Genomic DNA, 18,929 nt, shown 5'->3' with positions numbered 1-18,929 from the left:
CCTCACAAGAAATTCTACACCGAGCAACGACGACGACGACGACGGTAACATAATTGGATTGCCAAAATGCCCTTGAAAAATATAATAATGATAAGTTATTCAAAAACGCCCACAAACACACACAGCAAGACATTCGCAAATTTATTTTCTACTTGAATTACTTTTCTTGATTTTTTTTTTCGGGGGGATCTTCGATCAGGAAGAGATGTGTCAAACATGATTATTCGCGATGTCGCATCAAAAGAAAATGAAAATCGGCGAAATTTTATCCAATTTTTGCTGATTTTGAGTTTTTTCCCAAGAAAGATAATCCCATTTTGAACAAAGAATTTGTTAATGATAATCTCTTTTCACTTCAGATTAGCAAAAAATTTCAAATTTTCATAATTTTAATTTTTTTTCACACAAATGAGATTAAAATTAATAAAAATCGTTTCCTTTTTTTCTATTTTTAGATCGATGGTCACGATTCCGGGACAGAATCCGACGGCGACATAGACGTCGATGATCCCGAACAGATTGAGGAGCACGAAATGGATCTCAGTAAGTAAATTTAGTCACTTTCTTAAAAAAAAAAATTTTTTTCGTTGAAAGAAGTTGTCCATTAAAATTCTTAGCGCGCTCTCAAGCGTAACAACGTCGAGCGTGAAATGCAGAAAAAAAAGAATCTCTCGGTTTCAGTGAGCGATTGTCGTTCGTGTGATGTGAACAAAAAAAAAAGTTTTCCATTGTTATTGTGTTGCAGACTGAATCTTACTCGGAATTTGATTTGTTGTATGAATTGAAGGAATTTATTTGCAAGTGAGTGAAAACAATGAGAAAGACGTCGCTCGTCGTGGTATTTTAGTCCACTATTAATAGTAACGTAAAATTTTATTGTTGAAATACCGGACGAAATGATGAGACACAATTCGAATGAAATTATAAATAACTATAAAAAAAAGTAGTGAGGAATTTGAAGGTCTGTAGCGAAAGATCAGATAAGGGAGGAATCGTTAAGTAAAGTTGCCTTGACTATAATGAAAAATTGTCGCCTTGAAGTGATTTATGGCAGAATTTTACTTTGATGCGGGGATTTGTGGTTCCAGCAAGTAATTTATTAAAAAGGCGATTTTTGAAGCATTCAAAGTCTGAGTAAATAATAAAAATTCGATGAAATTTAAAAAACTTACTTAAAATTAGATATCTTTATTTTTTAAATTAACGAATTAACATTTTTAGCACATTTTTAACGCGTTTAAAGGGATTTTGGATTTTAAATGTCTAAATTTGTTCAAGTTTCTTATAAGATGTCATAAAAATATTTAATATTTAATACATAAATATTTTCTAAATTTTGATGATTTATTAGATGATAGTCAAATTAATTTTTTTTTTAAATTTATCATTTTTAAACTTTTTTTTACATTCATACATTTACATAAGCATAAATGATTAAAAATTTTAAGTTTAAAAATTGTTAAAAGTTTTGTTTATCCAGAATTTATATCAACGGATGAACACTCATTTAAATTTTCAACGGATAATTTTTTTAAATGAAAAGATTGTGTTCAATATAATGGTATCAAAAAAAAAAAATTAATAAATAAATAAAACAAATAAACAAATTAAAAAATAAATAAATAAAATCAAGTAAAAAGTGAAGCAAATTCAATAAAAATTCAAAAATAATTTAAATGAAATAAAAAATTTAAAAAAATCAGAACAAAATATTAAAATCTAGTTTAGAACTCAGTAATAGAATGTAAGAAAATTACATTTCCGTCTAACAAAAATTAAAAAAAAAATAATAAATATACAAATTTATAATATAATTTTTTATAAAAATAGATTTTTGTCTAAATAAAAGTATTTTTCAATCTAAAAAATATTTTTTAATTATTTTAAATTTTATATTTTGAAATTTTCATTAACATAATTTTTAGTTCGGGTTAAAGATTTATAACTAATTATTTATTAATTTTTAATATATAATGTTCTTTATTGGCGAAAAATTTATTCATAAATACTCCATATAATTTTTTTTTTGGTTTAAAAAAAGCGAATTTTTGAGAGGTCAACGCAGAGGGCTATTCAAAATTGGTCAAAATTTCTTATTGAAATGTAAAATTATTTTTAAAATTATATCGAACGGCCCAAAAAAAATCATAAAATAAATTTTATATTCCAAATCAAAAGATTTCAAAAATGATTCAAAAAATAAAACGAAAAAAATATTTTTTTTTAATTTAAAAAAAATATAAATTTAAAAAAAAAAATTTTTTTGGGTTTAAAAAAATGCAATCCAAATTTTAACTTAATTTTTTTAAATTTCAAAAATTACTTGACAGCTGTTAAATTTACAAACACTCTGGAAATCACTCGAAACCCAAAAAAACACATGAAAACTCAAAAATTTTATGAAATTCAATCAAAACTCACTGATCGTAATTAATACCAAAGCAGATACGACCAGCGAAACAATTCCTAAACCGCATCTTCTTAACTTTATGAATGAAGACGCCTTTTGTTGTACACCAAAATCGACGTGAATCGCAACAATCTTACACCAATACATGCATCTTTACGTTGTTTTTTTTTCAAAAGAAATGCATTCCGCTGCATTTTAATGCATTGCCCCATACTAAAAATACAATCACTCTGCATGAGAATTTCTTGGCATGAATTTTCGTCCAACTAATGTCGTCAATTGTTCATTCACGTAGCTTCTTCAAATCAAAGGAATCCAAAAGTGGAGGAAAAGTCCTTGGAAAAAATATCATCAATATTTTTGTGTACGAGTCGTAGATAGTTGAATGCATTACTTCACACTTTCCATAATAATCACTACTATTACTTTATCTGTGTTTTTTTCATTTCTCGCATAAATATACGACAACGACGACGCAACGTAAAATTTTCTGACATGCGCCTTTGTTTGGAGAATTTGGTGCTCCATCGTCGAGTCGATCTTCCTTCTTCACTTTGCGTGTGTCGAGTAACGAAAGAGAGTATATTCTCATACATATTTATGGAGATTAAAAATCTATTTTCCTGTTGCAAAAATATTTAGACACGACCAGCACCAATACTCAGACGCGTCGTGTCTCGTACATACGCACACACACACACACCGTCGCACCACGAAATAAGAATGAAAATTTGTAAAAGTTGTAAAATCGTGATGAATGCGCTTGCGTATAATTTTTGTTTATGATACCTTTACTATGATATACATTTGATTGTAGTTAGGTTCATTCACATTTATTTTACGGCGCGCTATCGATGCTGGCGCATGTCACATACGGGCGTAAAAAATACTACGACTCACCAATACACGCGAAAACGATAGTATTTTTTCCCGATTTGCGTGTATTTGTGCCGCATAAACGACACAGTAACGTAAAAAATAAATGAAAAAAAAAATTCTTCATCGATGGACAGACAGACGATGAACACGTTGATGGTATTGGTGCTGCTCGACGCATGTGTGTGCGTGTGTTTGTGTGAAAAAGGAATATAATAGAATGCGAGAACAGCAGGAAATATTTGATTTAGTCAAGTACCAGACACAGTATCGATAGTTGTCTGTAGTAGCGTTTTAGAGGCTCGTGAAATACAATCAAAAGTGAATTTCTCTCAGGACAGGCTCCAAGTTCCTCCGCCGGCCTTTCACTCTTTTTCACTTCAAAATATCCGGTAAGTCCAAATTCCTCCTAAAATCCAAAAAAAATCGCCAAAAGTGAGATTTATTAAAAAAAAAGCAGCTCAGAATGTGATTTTTTTTTACTATATACTATATAGTAGTAATAATAAAAATAAAAATAATTCTATTAAAATATACCTGTGTCGTTGTGCATAAATACGTCGCTCGCTTTGTTAAGTGTGCCCGAGTGTAGGTGCTCCTCCGTATAGCAAAAAGAATGAATCGATTACAAAATATTTACTGAGAATGTCTGTGTTTGTGTTAGTAAATGACTGCCATGTCTCGGTGTGTTGCTCGCGTTCGTGATATTGATGATGATGATGGTGCAATACAGAACATATTGCTCGGTGCCTCTGAATTTTGTACGTTTTACGTGTGTGATTGTGATGCGAATACACGATTTATTATGTATTTGGAGTGAATTTGGTCAATGGAAGGCGATTGTGAGATAAGAATTTTTTCGATGTTTGGTGACCAATTTTGTCTTTTTTGCAGAAAGTGAATTTTTTTTCGAGATTTTTGCATGACAAAAGACAGGAAATAGTTTGAAGTCAAAGAAAATGATTTGAAAAAGGGAAATTTATAAAAAAATTTTTGCAACCTCATAAAATAGTTTTTTTTTATATGAAAATATCTAAAGATATTTATTTATTTCCTTGAACAATAAATGATAAATAAATGGAAAAATTCCATTGATATGCAGGAAGTTCTTTGATTTATCTCTTTAATGATGCAAAGGAAAATTTTATATTTTTTCTTATTTTTCTGAAAATCAATTATTTTGTAATTTAAGACATTTTTTTAACAAATTTATTTCACAAAAAAAATTGATAAAATTGTAAAATAATTTTCATTTATTTATTCTCTAAAAAAATGAGAATTTATTTTTTTTTATTTCAAGATTTCTCTTAATTTTTATTATTAAAAAAATAAAATAAATATAAAAAAATTTAATAAAATAAAATAGAAAGCAAAATAAAAGAAGCAAAAAATGTTATTAGAATATTAAAAATAATAAAAAATATATAAAATAAATATAAATGAATTAAAAAGAATAAATTATAAAAAAAATATTTTTTTTTAAATTAAAATCGATAGAGGAAATAAGAAAATTTATAAAAAAAATAAATTTAAGCTTTAGCAAAAATTTAAAAAAAATTAAAATTAAAAAAAAAATTGAAAAAAAAATAATTCAGTAATTAAGTAATATTTTAATTTTAAACCATTTTATAAAAAAAAATTTTTTTTTTTCGAAAATAAATAAATATATTTCTCGTTAATTTAGTTTTTTTTTTATATTTGACCTTTTTAAAGTTTAAGTTGAATGAAAAAAGAGAATTTTAACTTAAGAACTTTTTAAAACTTGCTTGAAAAATTAAAATAAAAATTATAAATCAGGTCGAAAATCTAAATTTTTAATCATTAACCGCTCGCTGGTTTCATTTCAGTCAAATTTCAATAAAAAAATGCGGTTTGATAAGAAATTAGAGCATTCACAGTCGGTTTATCACACAAAAAGACGACAATAACTAAAATTAAATGTAAATTCCACCCTTTTACAAAAAAAATATCAGAAAAATGCCAAGAAACCGAAATTGCCTTCAATGTCATGTAATTACAAGTAATGGCAAATAAAAATGTTTTCCCTTCGCATATTTAAAGAAAACGAGCAGTATCCATTTCATTACGACAAATTCTTCCATTATACTTCACTGAAAAGTAATTTAAATTGGGGTTTTGAATAAATAAATGAACCAGATCATTATTTTAAATGCTTTTCGCATTTCGTTCGTTTTCCTCGTACATATGCCTCTAAAATGTATAAAATAATCTATCCACTTGTGCAAATGTGTCTGAGAGCATTTCCCATACACGCCACGCAAGAAATGTGAGACAAACAATAAGTTAAAGAGGATTCGTATCCACTTTACTCGAAACTACTTCAAACTGTTTCTGGCAATTATCCAAAAATGGTTGTTGTAATCGTCATTCATTGTCTCTCGCTCGCTCTCCGTTCCTCGTGCATACAACTTACGGCAAATGCCATGCGAGAAGTTATGTTAATGCGAGATGTATGTCATGTTATTACTTTTTGTCTTTTTCAAGAGCGGCATAAGAATGGCGCTTAAATTGTCCGAAATGAGACGACTAATGGAGGTTTTTAGTGCTTTTATCGAACGAACGAGCGATAGTAGAAGAGATAAATTTTCTAGATCTCGCTTATCAACTTATCGCGTCGCTGTCCTGATAAGAATCTTTGGCTTGTTTAATCGGACAAGTTGTATCTTTTTTTTATTGTTTGGATTATTATTATTATTTTTATTATTAGATATATGTGTAAAAATAAATCACGCGTATCTGGTGTGTAAAACCAAAACAAGATAAGGAGTTGTGAGTGAAGAGAGCTTTAGAAACTGGATTAGCTGGAATAAAAATATTATTGGCGACTTTTTATCTTGTTCGACATTTAATGGATTTTTTTTAGTTTAAATTGATAGATTTATTTTTTTTTTTTAAAAAAGTTAAATTAAAATAAATTTCATAAACAAAAATCTAAAAATTTTAAAATAAGAGAAATAAAGGAAATAAAAATTTGTTTTTTTTTAAATCGAAAAAAAATATATTTTTCTTTTTTAAAAAAATAATTAACTAAATATTTAAATTAAAAAAAATAAAAAAATTAAATTAATTAAAATAAAATAAATAAAATACAATAAAAAATTAATTAAAATTATCTCATTATCTGTTGATATTATTTAAATTTTTAATTAAATATTTTATTATATTATTTTTATTTATTTTTCAATTTTTTTTATATTTTTAATTATTTAATTTTTCATTAAAAAAGTGATTTTACGCAAAAAATATAAATACAAGCTTTAAAGCTTCAAAGCTTTATACCTTTTTTAAAGGACTTTTGTATTAAATTATGCAAAATTTTTTTCTTTGATTTTTCATGCAAATTTGAAACTCATAACAGTACTTGAAATGCTTTTAACTAAAACGATTTAAATTTTTAAATTAAAATTTTTCAACGATTATTTTTCAAAGCAACTTAAAAAACTGTTGAATTTATTTTTTTTTCGAATAATAAATTTTTTAAATGTTTTTTTTTTAACAATAAAATAGTCAAATAATAAATTTGCTTTAAAATTAAAAAAAAATTTCATTAATTTTTTTTTATTTACTAAAAAAATTCTTTCTCGAATATAAATATTTAAAATTAAACGCAATTTAAACTAAAAATTTCGTAATAAACATCCCACGATCAGGTGAATCTTCTTTTTGTTTGTATTTTTTTTTCTTAAATTAATAACTCCATGTTTTCAGCAAAAAAAAATACTACAAACAATTTCCATAAAAGTCTTGATTAATAAAATACTTAACTGGCAAATTCCTTTGTTCATTAATTATTTTGACAGTCATATGATAAACGAGAAAACACAATAATCCAGAAATAAGTCTAAAAAAGGCAAACTTGATTGTCATCTCCGTTAATGGCGTCTGCGAATTTTCGTTGTTTTGGAGTCTAGACTTGACAAAATTCTTTTTTTTTGTGTTCGGAAGGAAGTCTTGCGCGCTAAAAGCACCTGGTACCCATCGAAAACGACGACGACGACGGTAATTTTTCATTAGAAAATTTCTCAGCAATTTATCCTTTGATGATTAACTGGCATCGTTTCGTTTCAAGTTAATCGTTATTTAACAGCGGAAAATGTGCATTACGATCATGTGAATATTTGATGCAGAAATAACGAATTAAATGCCGTTTTTTCCTTTGTTTCATGTCGAAAGGAGAGTTCGCAGGATAAATCGACATTCATTAAGGCGCTCGTTACTTTGTGAAAAATTGCATTTTTCCTGTCGTACACAACACAAAAGTCGAAGCCAAAGCAAACGGTGCTCTTTGTACATATTAAAAATTAGTGTCGTGATTACATTGTTGTATAATCTGTAATGGTAATTGCCCTTACCTTACATTTTTTTGTTGTGCGCTGTACGATACGGCATGTCAAGCAAAGCACATTAAAGGGCATTACAATATTTATTAATAAATTGCAAGTTTCTCGTGAAGCAAAGAACCTTTCATTATGACATGATTTTACAATGAGAACGGTAGTAGCTTTATTTTTTCTCTACGAACATGCATTTTACATGGTAATTTTTTTTTTTTTTTTAGAAAAAATGACTCTCTAATCACATTCCCATAAAAAAAAGTGGAGAACAAGGTGCATGGCATACATGATGAATAAATAAAATGTACAAACGACGTTCTTTTATGAGTTCATTTAACCATCAATTACGCCAATGTGTACGGAATAACTTTCACAATGACGAACGGGGCTCGGGGAAATCGTCTTATTTATTGCTAACATGAGCTTTTGCAAGACTGTTCATTAGAATCTTTTCTTGTTCCATTTAATTTTACTATTTTTTTTTCAAAGGATTTTCACCGATTTTCGAATCATTTTATCCTTATCGAGTAGCAGCATGCGCGCGCGACACGATTGCATGATAAGCCTCGAAACTAAATCATAAAATAGTATAAATTTTTTATCAGTTTCTCCTCGTTTTTGCTTGAAAAAAAAATTTAAAGACAGGCAGTTTTTTTCATGATTATTACCTCAAACCAACATCAACACAATAATGGAGCATTTTGAAATTTTTGCCTTTTGTCGTAAGAGGTGCATAGGTAAATGACTTGAATGCACTCAAATGGGGTTAGGAATGAAAGGAAATTTATTTTGATGGCTTGAAATAAGAGTAATAATGTTTAAATGAAGAAACTTTTATTTTATTTTTATTTTTGGCTTAAATTCAAAAGACTTTCAGCTCGCATTTAAAATAAATAAATAAAATAATTTAATTTTTAATTTAATAATTAATTAATTAAATAAATTTAAATAATTAATTATTTATTTATTAAAATGAAATATATTTTAAAATTAATTTGTTCCAAAATAAAATAAAAAATATTTATATGATTAATAATTATTAAAATATTTATTTTGAATAAATTATTAAAATTATATTAATTGTTTTAGTTAAATTAAATTAAAAATTTAATAAAATATATTAAATTACATTAAATAAAAATTTTATAAAATAAATTTAATAAATAAATTAATTAAAATAAACAATTAATAAATATAATATTATTTTTAAAAATAAATAATAAATATTTTTTATACCTATTATTTTTTTTAATAATCTAAAAATTTTAAATTAATTTTTTTTAAATAATTCAAATTAATGGAATATTTAAAAAAATATGTGTCATTGCATTTTTTTAAAGTTTTCAATTTTTGCTCTGAAAGTGAACTAACTAAATTGATACTAAAATAATTTCTCTGAACGACACTAAAAAAACAATTTTAAGTGATTTCAAGGGATTTTCTTGTAAGATTTTCAGCAAATACGACACTCGTTAACCACATTTTTCATGTTTTCTCGTAATTGAATGTAATCACTCGGTTGTAAAATAAGCAAAAATGAAATAGTAATAAGGCAGGTTGATAACACCCATCAACAACATCAACCACACCACCATCATCATCAACGTATCATAGGGGAGTACTTTATATCACAATTTCATAAGAAAAAGAGGTTTTATACAAATTCATAACGAATGAACGAACGAACGTTATTTTCGTCTTTTTCTCTTTTTGTATCACGACGCTGATGATTATTATTAGTTACACAGCAGGCATGAAGGAGGCATTGACAGTGATTGAACGAGGATGTCTTTCAAAGGACCTTGTTTCGTGTCTCGAGAAGAAGAAGATGAAAAAACTCCTGTGCGTTTGATCTTGAAAGCTACACGCGCGAATGAAAAAATTCAAGTCTGTTTTGCAAGGTTGTTACACCTGAAACTCCTGCCATATTTATTAAAAAATTTGTTTGACGTATCGTATTGAAAAAAGAACTACACGTTTCTGTTTTTGAACAATTGTATCAATATTTTACGCAAAATTCTCGTTCATTTTTTTCTCCTTTTTACGTTTGATAGTTGTTCAGGTGTGGTCCAAAAATAGCTTCAAAAGTAAATATTTTGACCGTTTTTGGAATATTTTTCACTTATGATGACTCGTTTATAGGTGAATCATAAAACAATTCGAACTTCGTACGAATTCTTATAAATTCGAGTTTTAAAGTATTTTCAGTACTTTTTTTCGAAATTTTTTAAAGAATATTTTCATAAATTTTTTCCTCTTTAAAAATTTGTTTTTTTTTTTAATTAAAATATATTTTAATTATTTATTTAAATTTAATTTAATTGTTTCTAAAAAATAGATTTTTGTTTCACTTAAAATAAAAATTAAATAAACTAAAAAAAAAATTAAAAAAATAAAAAATTTAAATATTTTTTTTTTATCAATTCATTAATTAATATCTAATAATCAATTTATAAATTTTAAAATTAATTTTATTATATTTATTTTTATAATTAAGAATTATTTAATTTTTTAAATAATTTTTAATTTAGTTTTGATTTTTTTTTCAATAAATAAAGCAAAAATTATCATTTTTTAAAAATTTAATCAAATTTAAAAAAAAATTATTTAAGTCACTTTTAACTGAATTTTTTTAATACAAAACATTTTTTGCCCCTTTAAAATTTTTGAACAAAATTATATTTTTTAGAACAGCCTAACTAGAAAAACAACAAAATTCTCGAAAAATATTTCCATCTGGCATGACGTGCGACACAATTTGCAGGATTTTATGGCAAGATCACGTAATATCAACAACAACACTCTATGTTCAAAGAAAAAACAAATAAACAGAATAATAAACTGCAAGTTTACAATGTAACCTAAACTAATAGACACAAAACTAATATTAATAATCATCATCATCGAAGCGGCATGCAGTCGTCGTCGTCGTTCACCGAAAGCTAATGAACTTTACATTGTATGATTAGATTTTCAAGGCCAGAAAACTGCAATAAAATATTTTTTTTACGTAATGCAATTTCCTGTGTATGGTAGGGACGTGTAAATGTGTGAAGTTCAAGGGAAAACCGTCTTATCATTAAAATTTATGGCAAAGTGCTTAGAAAGTTCGTGAAGTCGCTAAGAGAGTGTCGCACCTCTCTGACGTCTTTCTAATTGATGATGCATTTGATAAGAAAGCGCTAGAATTTTGATAAGACCTAAAATCGCGTTTACGTGCATTTCCGAGAATATTGACACAAAATCACGTATTTCCAACGTTGTAAAAAGATAAAAGTGACGCCGTTATCGCGTGAATGTAGAATAATGGAGGCGACTAGTTTTTTATTAAAAATTAAAAATTTTTAAAAAATATCTGAAATTCATTTAAAAAAACAATTAAAAGAGGAAAAACAAACAATTTAAAGAAAAATTACAAAAAAAATAGAAAAAGGATGGTCCGGAAACCTCACACAAGGCCATGCATTTGCCGGTCATTCACTTGAAACCTTGAAATGTGTTTTTCTAAAATGTTTATTCAATTCTATTAAAAAAAGAAAAATGCAAATGTATGCATTCGTTCGTCGTCTAATCACGTACGGTACGTGGGCCGGCACGAGCTTGTGCATCGTTTTTTCTGCAATGCACTTAATAAGTATCTATAGTTTGTATTAAATATTGTGTTTTTATGATAATTTTGCCCTTACCCAAGGTTAGGATGAACATTTTTTCTCATTTTTTAAAGAAAATTTTCAAAAAAGTTATTTTTTTACCAAAAAATTCTTTAAAAAATAATTTTAGTAATTTTTTTAGTGAAATTTTAATTTTTTTTATCATCTTCTTGCCCACTTATGGAACATTGTTGCATCGTTTTTGCACACGAGCTAGTTCCTCAAACAAGATAAACGTTAATTAACTCTAAAATATCAGAGAAACTTGACTTTGTCTCTTTGATCAAGTACGTAAAACAATAAAAACGATTTTTTTTTTCGTTTTCTACCTCAATGGAGGCACATCAGTCACACGGCACGACGAGAAAGAACAACGCAAAGTATAATTTTAAATTTTTATTAATTACACCGGCGAATATACTGACAGCCAAGCATGGATGGATGGATGGCAAGAACGGAACATATGTGAATGTATGTTCGTACGCGACAACGACACCGACGACTACGACTGTACATGAACAAACACTCTGAAAATTGTATATTTTCTGAATGAATTGTAAAAAATGGGTTAGTAGTCGATTGAAAGCGGAAGAGTTCGGATCTTAATCAGAATCTGAATCTTTCTTTACAGAAAAAAAAAAAATTTTTTTGTTCTACAAGTGATTTAAATTGTTTAAAATTTTTAAAAGTTCAAAAAAATAAAAATTAAGGAATTTTTTTTTCCTCAAGTGAAAATTAAATAACAAAAAAATGATAGAAAAGTGTAAGTGACAATTTTTTTAAAAAATTTTAGTAAAATATTGGCAATGAAATTTTCAACATATTTTGGCTACCGGTCAATTTTTTCGTGATTTTTTATTTATTTATTTTTTTTTTGTGAAGATGATTCACTTTTAATTATTTTATTTAAATAAAATTTTTTGTTTGACATTTCTGTACATGTCAAGACAGGACGCGACATGACAAAAAAATTAAGTAATCTTGCATTCTCCTCTCTCTCTTGCTTGTGTATCGCATTATGTCAGAGAGCGACGCGAATTTAATGCAAAAAAAAACTCCACAAAGTCTGTGTAGTAATTTTTTTTTTTTCATGTAGAACACGAAAAAATTTTGTTCGCCGAAAAAAAGTAGTATATAAAACATGAAATAAATAAAATAAATACAGACATTCAATTTAATTTTGCTCTTTATATAATAATAAAATGAAAAAAAAAACACATAGTACAAGTACGAGCAGAGACGATGCTAATAAAGAAGCAAGTTTTGACGGTCATGGGCAAGTTATTTATTTTTTTTTGTGTTCGCACACAATGTGAAGCGTTAACCGATATATAAACATATATTTATACGATTAGTGCGAGTGAGTGACTTTATTATTTAGACTATGTCGAATATTTATTTTTTCGATTTTTTTTGTGCAATTTGCATAATACGAGTAATTTTTCAGTAGAATTTGTGTAGGAGGTGGTTTAGAATTAAAATAAGCCCCACGGTGCGATCAATTTGTGACAATCCCCCTTTCGTGTCGCATCATCATCACTCGCATGCATCCACTTAACACTCATTTACATGTTCAAATAAAAGTAATAATAGCATAAAACAGTAAAAAAATTAATTTAATGTCTCATACTCGGTACCGTACGAAAAAAAACCACAAACTATTTATTTAAAAAAAACACAAAAAAAAAATCATGATGATAATATGAGGCAGAAAATCATGAGCAGAGCGTGAGTCAATAAATAAACAAGATTTACATTGTTGTAATATGTGCGAGTCTTTGCATGTCACGGCACAGCACAGAGAAAGAGAGTGCATTTAATGCAATTTGTGTATTTTTTTGTTCATGCATAGAATCGGTCGTCGAGAATTTTGTTACACAATCACAATCTAATAAAACACAAACTAGCTTGGTTTGTAATGTGCAGCGTCGTACAAAGCCAGCTAAGCTAGGTGAATGCGGTGATATGACATGCGGCATGTGTGTTCGTGGTTGTGTATAGCACGGTGTTGTATATAATATAATAAATTGTGAGAGGTTGATTGAACTTTTGCTTAGAAATAGATAGTTTCAAGGATAAGTTACGTGTCGAATGCAGTTTTGAGTACATCATGTATTGGAATTGCTTGCATATGTGATGGACGAGATTTGACGGGACTTGCACGGTGGTGTGAAATTGTAAGAAGATTAATGCAAAAATTTGAGTGTTGATGAGAATTTGTGACATAAATTGTTGATTTTGAAGGTTAAACGTAATTTTTCTTTTTTTTTAACGAAAATAAAAAAAATATTAGAATAAAATGATAAAAAATTAAAAAAAAATTTATAAAAAAATTAAAATTATTATTAAATAATAATTTTAAAATTTATTAAATTCGAATAAAAACAATAATAATTGTTTTTCGTTATTTTTAATGATTCATTAAGATAAAATATAAAAAATTATCAGAAAAAATAATTAATAATTATTATAAATATTTAAATATTTTTATCATTTTTAATAAATTAAATAAGTTGAGAAAATTAAAAATCATAAAAATGTGAATCTTAATTATTGATTGAAAATAATTTTTGATCAGGTTTTTTTATTATTTTATTTTTTTGAAAAGTAATTATCAAAATATGAAATTGATCAAATATCAATTTAGAAAACTAAATATTAAAAAATAAATATTAAAATATATTTATTTAAATATTATAATAATTTTAAAAATATTTCTTATCACGAGTCATAAGTTAAATTTTATTTTTATCATAATTATACATCATTAAAAAATTTAAAAGATAATAATAAATTTTTTTTCATCAAGAATATTTTAATTATTTTAATATTAATTATCATTTCTGATTTAATTGCCAGATTCAATATAAAAAATTTAAATTAATTATTAAATTATTATAATAATTAAAAAAAATTATATTTTTAAAAACTGTTACTTTATTGAACAAAATGTAATTTTAAATCGGTTTTTTGCATCATGTTTTTATTTTAATTATACTTAATAATTTATATTTAAATTTAAATGGATTAAAAAGTTGAATTTTACTTAAAATAAATTTAAAAAAAAATTAAATTTTCAATTTTAAACATTAACATCTGCTGAATTCCTGAATGCAGGTGACTTTTTGTTACCTTTCATTTTCAACAATAACAATTTTTTGTTCAATTTTTTCAATCATTTAACCTACAGATAATAATTTAAAGCAATTTACATCTCCTGTGAATGACCGAAAATTGCTTCAAATCATTTTTGTCATAAATTATTCAAAATTTCCCACTGTGAGTCTCAAATTCCGCTTCCTATGCCACAAAATGCATACAAAAACTGCACAATAGATGCACAAAATCTAATCAATAACAGGAATGCTTGTGAAAATGGAAAATTGTTTCTCATCATTATTATTTATTTTCTTGATGTTTTCGCTTCCACACCTCTCCCAATTCACACATTTACTTTGGATGATGCAAGTAATCGTGTCAACATGCTCATTTATTTAATTGTTATTTTACTCTGATTTTCTTCCATTTATTATTATTATTATTAAAATGTTTACGAACCTTGATAATCGTAATCTCTTCCTCGCTCGCATCAAGAAAGATTTATATTTATAATTTTTTTTTGTAGTAAACAATTAAAAATCGTCAAAAACAATTTCTTGATGTTTTTTTTGTCATTCTGTGTAAAAAGGGTGTGTCCCATGGAATTCTCTTAGAGGTTCTGGCATGATCCATGATGTCTTATCTTATCAGTGTTAAAGTTACTTATCGTTCAAATGCAGGCAATCAAAGCACCCGGCACGAAAATAGGCCTCAAATTGTAGTAAACAAGAGCTTATTTATGGGTTGTGTCTATAAAAATTTACAAATAAAATAATCAGAACAGCAAAGAAAAAAAAAGTATCAGATGCAATGAATTTTAATATATAACGCGCGATAAGAAATGTCATTTATTGTACACTTGGAAAATATCAGCTGTTCCGTCTGTGGAGCAATAAAATATATTCCGGGCAAGCAAACAAACAACTGATAATGAACCTCTCTAATATCATTTTGTCAAGACGACGTCTCTAAATAACAATAAATAAATCCAAAAATAATTTCTGGGCAAATAACGAACGTAAACCGGGAAGATTTCCTTGAAAAGCAAACCGGCTAGCAATAATCCCAGCTGATAATAAGTTTAAAAATAACTCATGAACGATAATGAGCGTAAATCGAGATAAAATACACAAATTATGACGTCGCGTCGTCTCTTCTCTGTGTACATCGCAAGCATTTATTGGCAATCAGATGTTTTTTTTTCTTGCGAAAAAATTATCGTAATGTGTAAAAATGGTTGGTTCGAAACCAGTTTCGTGCCTTTACTTCTACTGTCTTACTTTCTGTTAATAATATGTTCGCACACATAAAAAAAAGTAATTATTCTAGTATTTCTGGTTTTTTTTTTGTGTGTTCTCTTTGTTGTTCTGACCAACCGAACATTATTGTAAAAATTTCAAGTTTAAGGCGACCTTGAAACGTTGCGATAATTTTTTTTTCACTTTCTTTTTCGTTGCATTTTTTCGGGTTTGCTTCAAAATTCCAACAGTAATCTCTCAAGTACCGAACAAATATTTGCTTGAACGTAAACAAATCAACACTTTTTATATTATTTATTTTCGTGGTATTTTCAAATATCATTCGATATTTTTGTATTAATTCACAACTCACGAAAATATTTTAATGGAATTGTGATTTTTTTGTATGAGAAGTTGTAAGACAAAAGCGTATTTCGGGCGTTAAATGCTTCGCTGCTGAAACGAAAGAATTTTTGTGTTCAAGAAAATAATAAAAAAATATTTATATAATAAATTTTGTTTACTCACACATACGGTTTTACGCTATTTGTACATTTGTAGCGTAGATAAATATATAGAACACTTGCCAAAACATGTTTTTACTACAAAATTTTGAGCCGCTGAACAGAACAGAAATTTTTTTTACTACGAGATCGGAATGAAATCTCTTACTAATGATAATAATTTTCTTAATGGTTTGTTTATTTGCGAACTGTAAAATAAAATTAAAGAAAAAATTGTTATTTTAAGAACACTTTGATTTGATTATTAGCTTTTAATTTATGGATAAAGTGTTAAAAAATTTGTTTGTTTAATTTTTTCATTATTTTATTTTTTTTTTTTCGTTGCAGGTATGAATTCCTCATCGCGCCAAGACACGAGCACATCGCCGTCTGACAGCGTGACACTCTGTTCGTCGGATTCGCCGATTTTTCTTGGACCACCGCTTGGCATGTACGACCAGGCACACAGCTCTGAGGAGGAATTAGAAGTAATTAATGGACCATCACCTAGCAAAGTATTGTCAGATTTGTATCCGAATGGAAGTAGTGGCGATGTGACAAATAATAGTTGTAGTGTGCCGCCAGTGGCGGAAATTTCGCCGAAGCGGTGTTGCAGTTCAACGTTGCTGGAAAAAAGAAAACGATCTCTCGCACATAATTCAGATGATGAGGTGAGAATTAAATTTTTATTTATTTATTTTTTAGTTGATTTAAAATTAAATAAAATTAAAATAATTAAATTTAAAAAAATTAATTATTTTGAATAAATTTTATTTAATTTGAATTAATTTTGGTTTAATTAAAATTTCAATTTTTTTTATTTAATTAAATTTTAATTTTTGTTTAATTAAAATTTAATTTTATTTTTTTTTTAAATTAAATTAAATTTTTATAATTTTTTTTTTAAATTAAAATTTAAAAAATTAAAATTTAATTTTAAATTTTATTATTTTTTTAATTCAATTTAATTTAAATAGTTTTATAATTTATTTTTTTATTAAAAGTTCAAATTTATTTTATTTAATTTAAAACATTTTTTTTTTGTTTAAAATTTGAAGTTAATTCTATTTTTTTTAATCCTAATTTTTAAATTTAATTTAATTTTTTACTTAATTTAAACTAAATTTTATTTGTAAATTTTATCTAATTAATTTTTTTTTTATTTTTTTCAGGTGCGACACTTACTCGAAAAACAACAAAATCTTAATAATCATCAGCATCATCACCTGTTGGCGCCCGTGAATTTTCGTACATCGCCGCCGCTGGAGGCCCTGAAACCGTATCGCGGGCACATTTTACGTCCTACCACGCCGCTCGTACTCGCGGAACGTGGCATCGAGAACATAAGAATTTCCACGCCCATCAACATCCAAAATTCGCAGCAACCAACAACAACATCCTCTAATATTTCAAGTAGCAAACAATGTGATAGTCCAACATTACAAGCGTCTAGTGATTCTGTTATAGTACAACAACAACAACAACAACAATTAATTAAAAAAGATCGTCATGAATGCAGTAGTAGGTCAATTAGTCCGCCTGCAAAAATGTTTCATTGTGCGGTTTCACCAACGAGGTCGTTGAATGGCATCTCATCATCTAACTCATCGTCAACGACGCGCGCCTCCCGACATCATCACACAAGAAATCAAAATCAAAGGCTACAACGACCCTACAGACCTTGCTTGGACTTTGATAAAATGCAACAGGTGCGTTTTTTATTGCAAAAAATTTGTTAAACTTTTACTAAATTAATTTTTTTTTGCAGCTAAAAGCCCGTTCTATCGCATCTTGGCGTCACAGCAACGAGCATTCAGGCAGTGAATTCTCAGTTTTTTGTTGGTGATGAATACTGCTGACTTACAAACATAAAATTTCTCTACAGTTACAATTTTTTAACAATACACAAACACACACAGACACAAAACTTTTATCATTTAAGGGACAACAACAACAACAAAAGAAAACATTTTTCTATTGCTTACAAACAACAAACATTTAGATACTGAATAAAACTTAAGGAAATTAAAATAAACTATATTATTTCATAAAAAAAACAACAACAACAATAGACATGTTAAAATATTGCTAGAATGTTTTTATTACACTCTACTATTATTACATATTATTAAATATTAAAAAAAGTAAAAATAATGAAAAAATGATATGATAATAATATTGATAACGAAAAAAAAAATATTAACATGATTTAAAATCAGCACAAAATAAATTTTATTGATCAAAAGATAATAAATACTAATAAAAAAAAAATTAAAAATTGGTGACAAACAATACAAAATTTTAATCATTGACGAACAAAAATTGAATTTTAATAAATTTCATCTCTCAGTCAACATTTATTAGAATTCACTTTTGTTTCGGTTTTATATAATTTAAAAAAAATACTAAAAATTGGACGATATAGAAATGAATTAAAAAATAACAAGTAGTGGCTTTGTACAAATAAATCGCAAAATAAATGTCAAGTCAGTCATTTTCATTCAAGAAGCATTTTTTTGATTAATTTTTAAAAATTTAAGCCACGCCATCCTTCAACAAATTGCCAGAAATTCCTATAATTTTTAAAATTAATAATAATTATTATTACAAAAATGTGCAAATAATAAATATATAAACTTCAGTTGCAATATTATAGAAAAAAAATTGTTATCAATCACATTTTTTGCATCATTTTCACTCGATACTAATACACCGGCAAAGCGATTTTGTGATTCTACTTTAATTGAATATTATTAAAATTAATTAAATTTAATAAAAAAGCGAAATGTTTCAAAATA

General features: G+C 26.7%; 1 protein-coding gene across 3 annotated transcripts; it reads left to right on the top strand.

Moving 5' to 3' along the window:
* Positions 1–467: 467 nt before the first annotated feature.
* LOC134831497 (uncharacterized) lies at positions 468–18,205 on the top strand. Of its 3 annotated transcripts, none has more exons than XM_063845234.1 (4): positions 468–543; positions 16,480–16,802; positions 17,304–17,840; positions 17,900–18,205. In XM_063845234.1, the coding sequence occupies exons 1-4, from the start codon at positions 534–536 to the stop codon at positions 17,975–17,977; spliced, it is 948 nt and encodes a 315-aa protein (XP_063701304.1). In that variant the 5' UTR covers positions 468–533; the 3' UTR covers positions 17,978–18,205. The 3 variants fall into 3 exon arrangements, with proteins under 3 accessions (XP_063701304.1, XP_063701303.1, XP_063701302.1); XM_063845233.1 differs by lacking the exon at positions 468–543 and adding an exon at positions 3,558–3,678 and having other exon boundaries at positions 17,900–18,204; XM_063845232.1 differs by lacking the exon at positions 468–543 and adding an exon at positions 11,884–12,054 and having other exon boundaries at positions 17,900–18,204.
* Positions 18,206–18,929: the final 724 nt, after the last annotated feature.

The sequence above is a fragment of the Culicoides brevitarsis genome, chromosome 2 (genome assembly GCF_036172545.1).
Source record: "Culicoides brevitarsis isolate CSIRO-B50_1 chromosome 2, AGI_CSIRO_Cbre_v1, whole genome shotgun sequence".
Classification (NCBI taxonomy): domain Eukaryota; kingdom Metazoa; phylum Arthropoda; class Insecta; order Diptera; family Ceratopogonidae; genus Culicoides; species Culicoides brevitarsis.
This window is presented reverse-complemented; position numbering and strand designations above follow the sequence as displayed.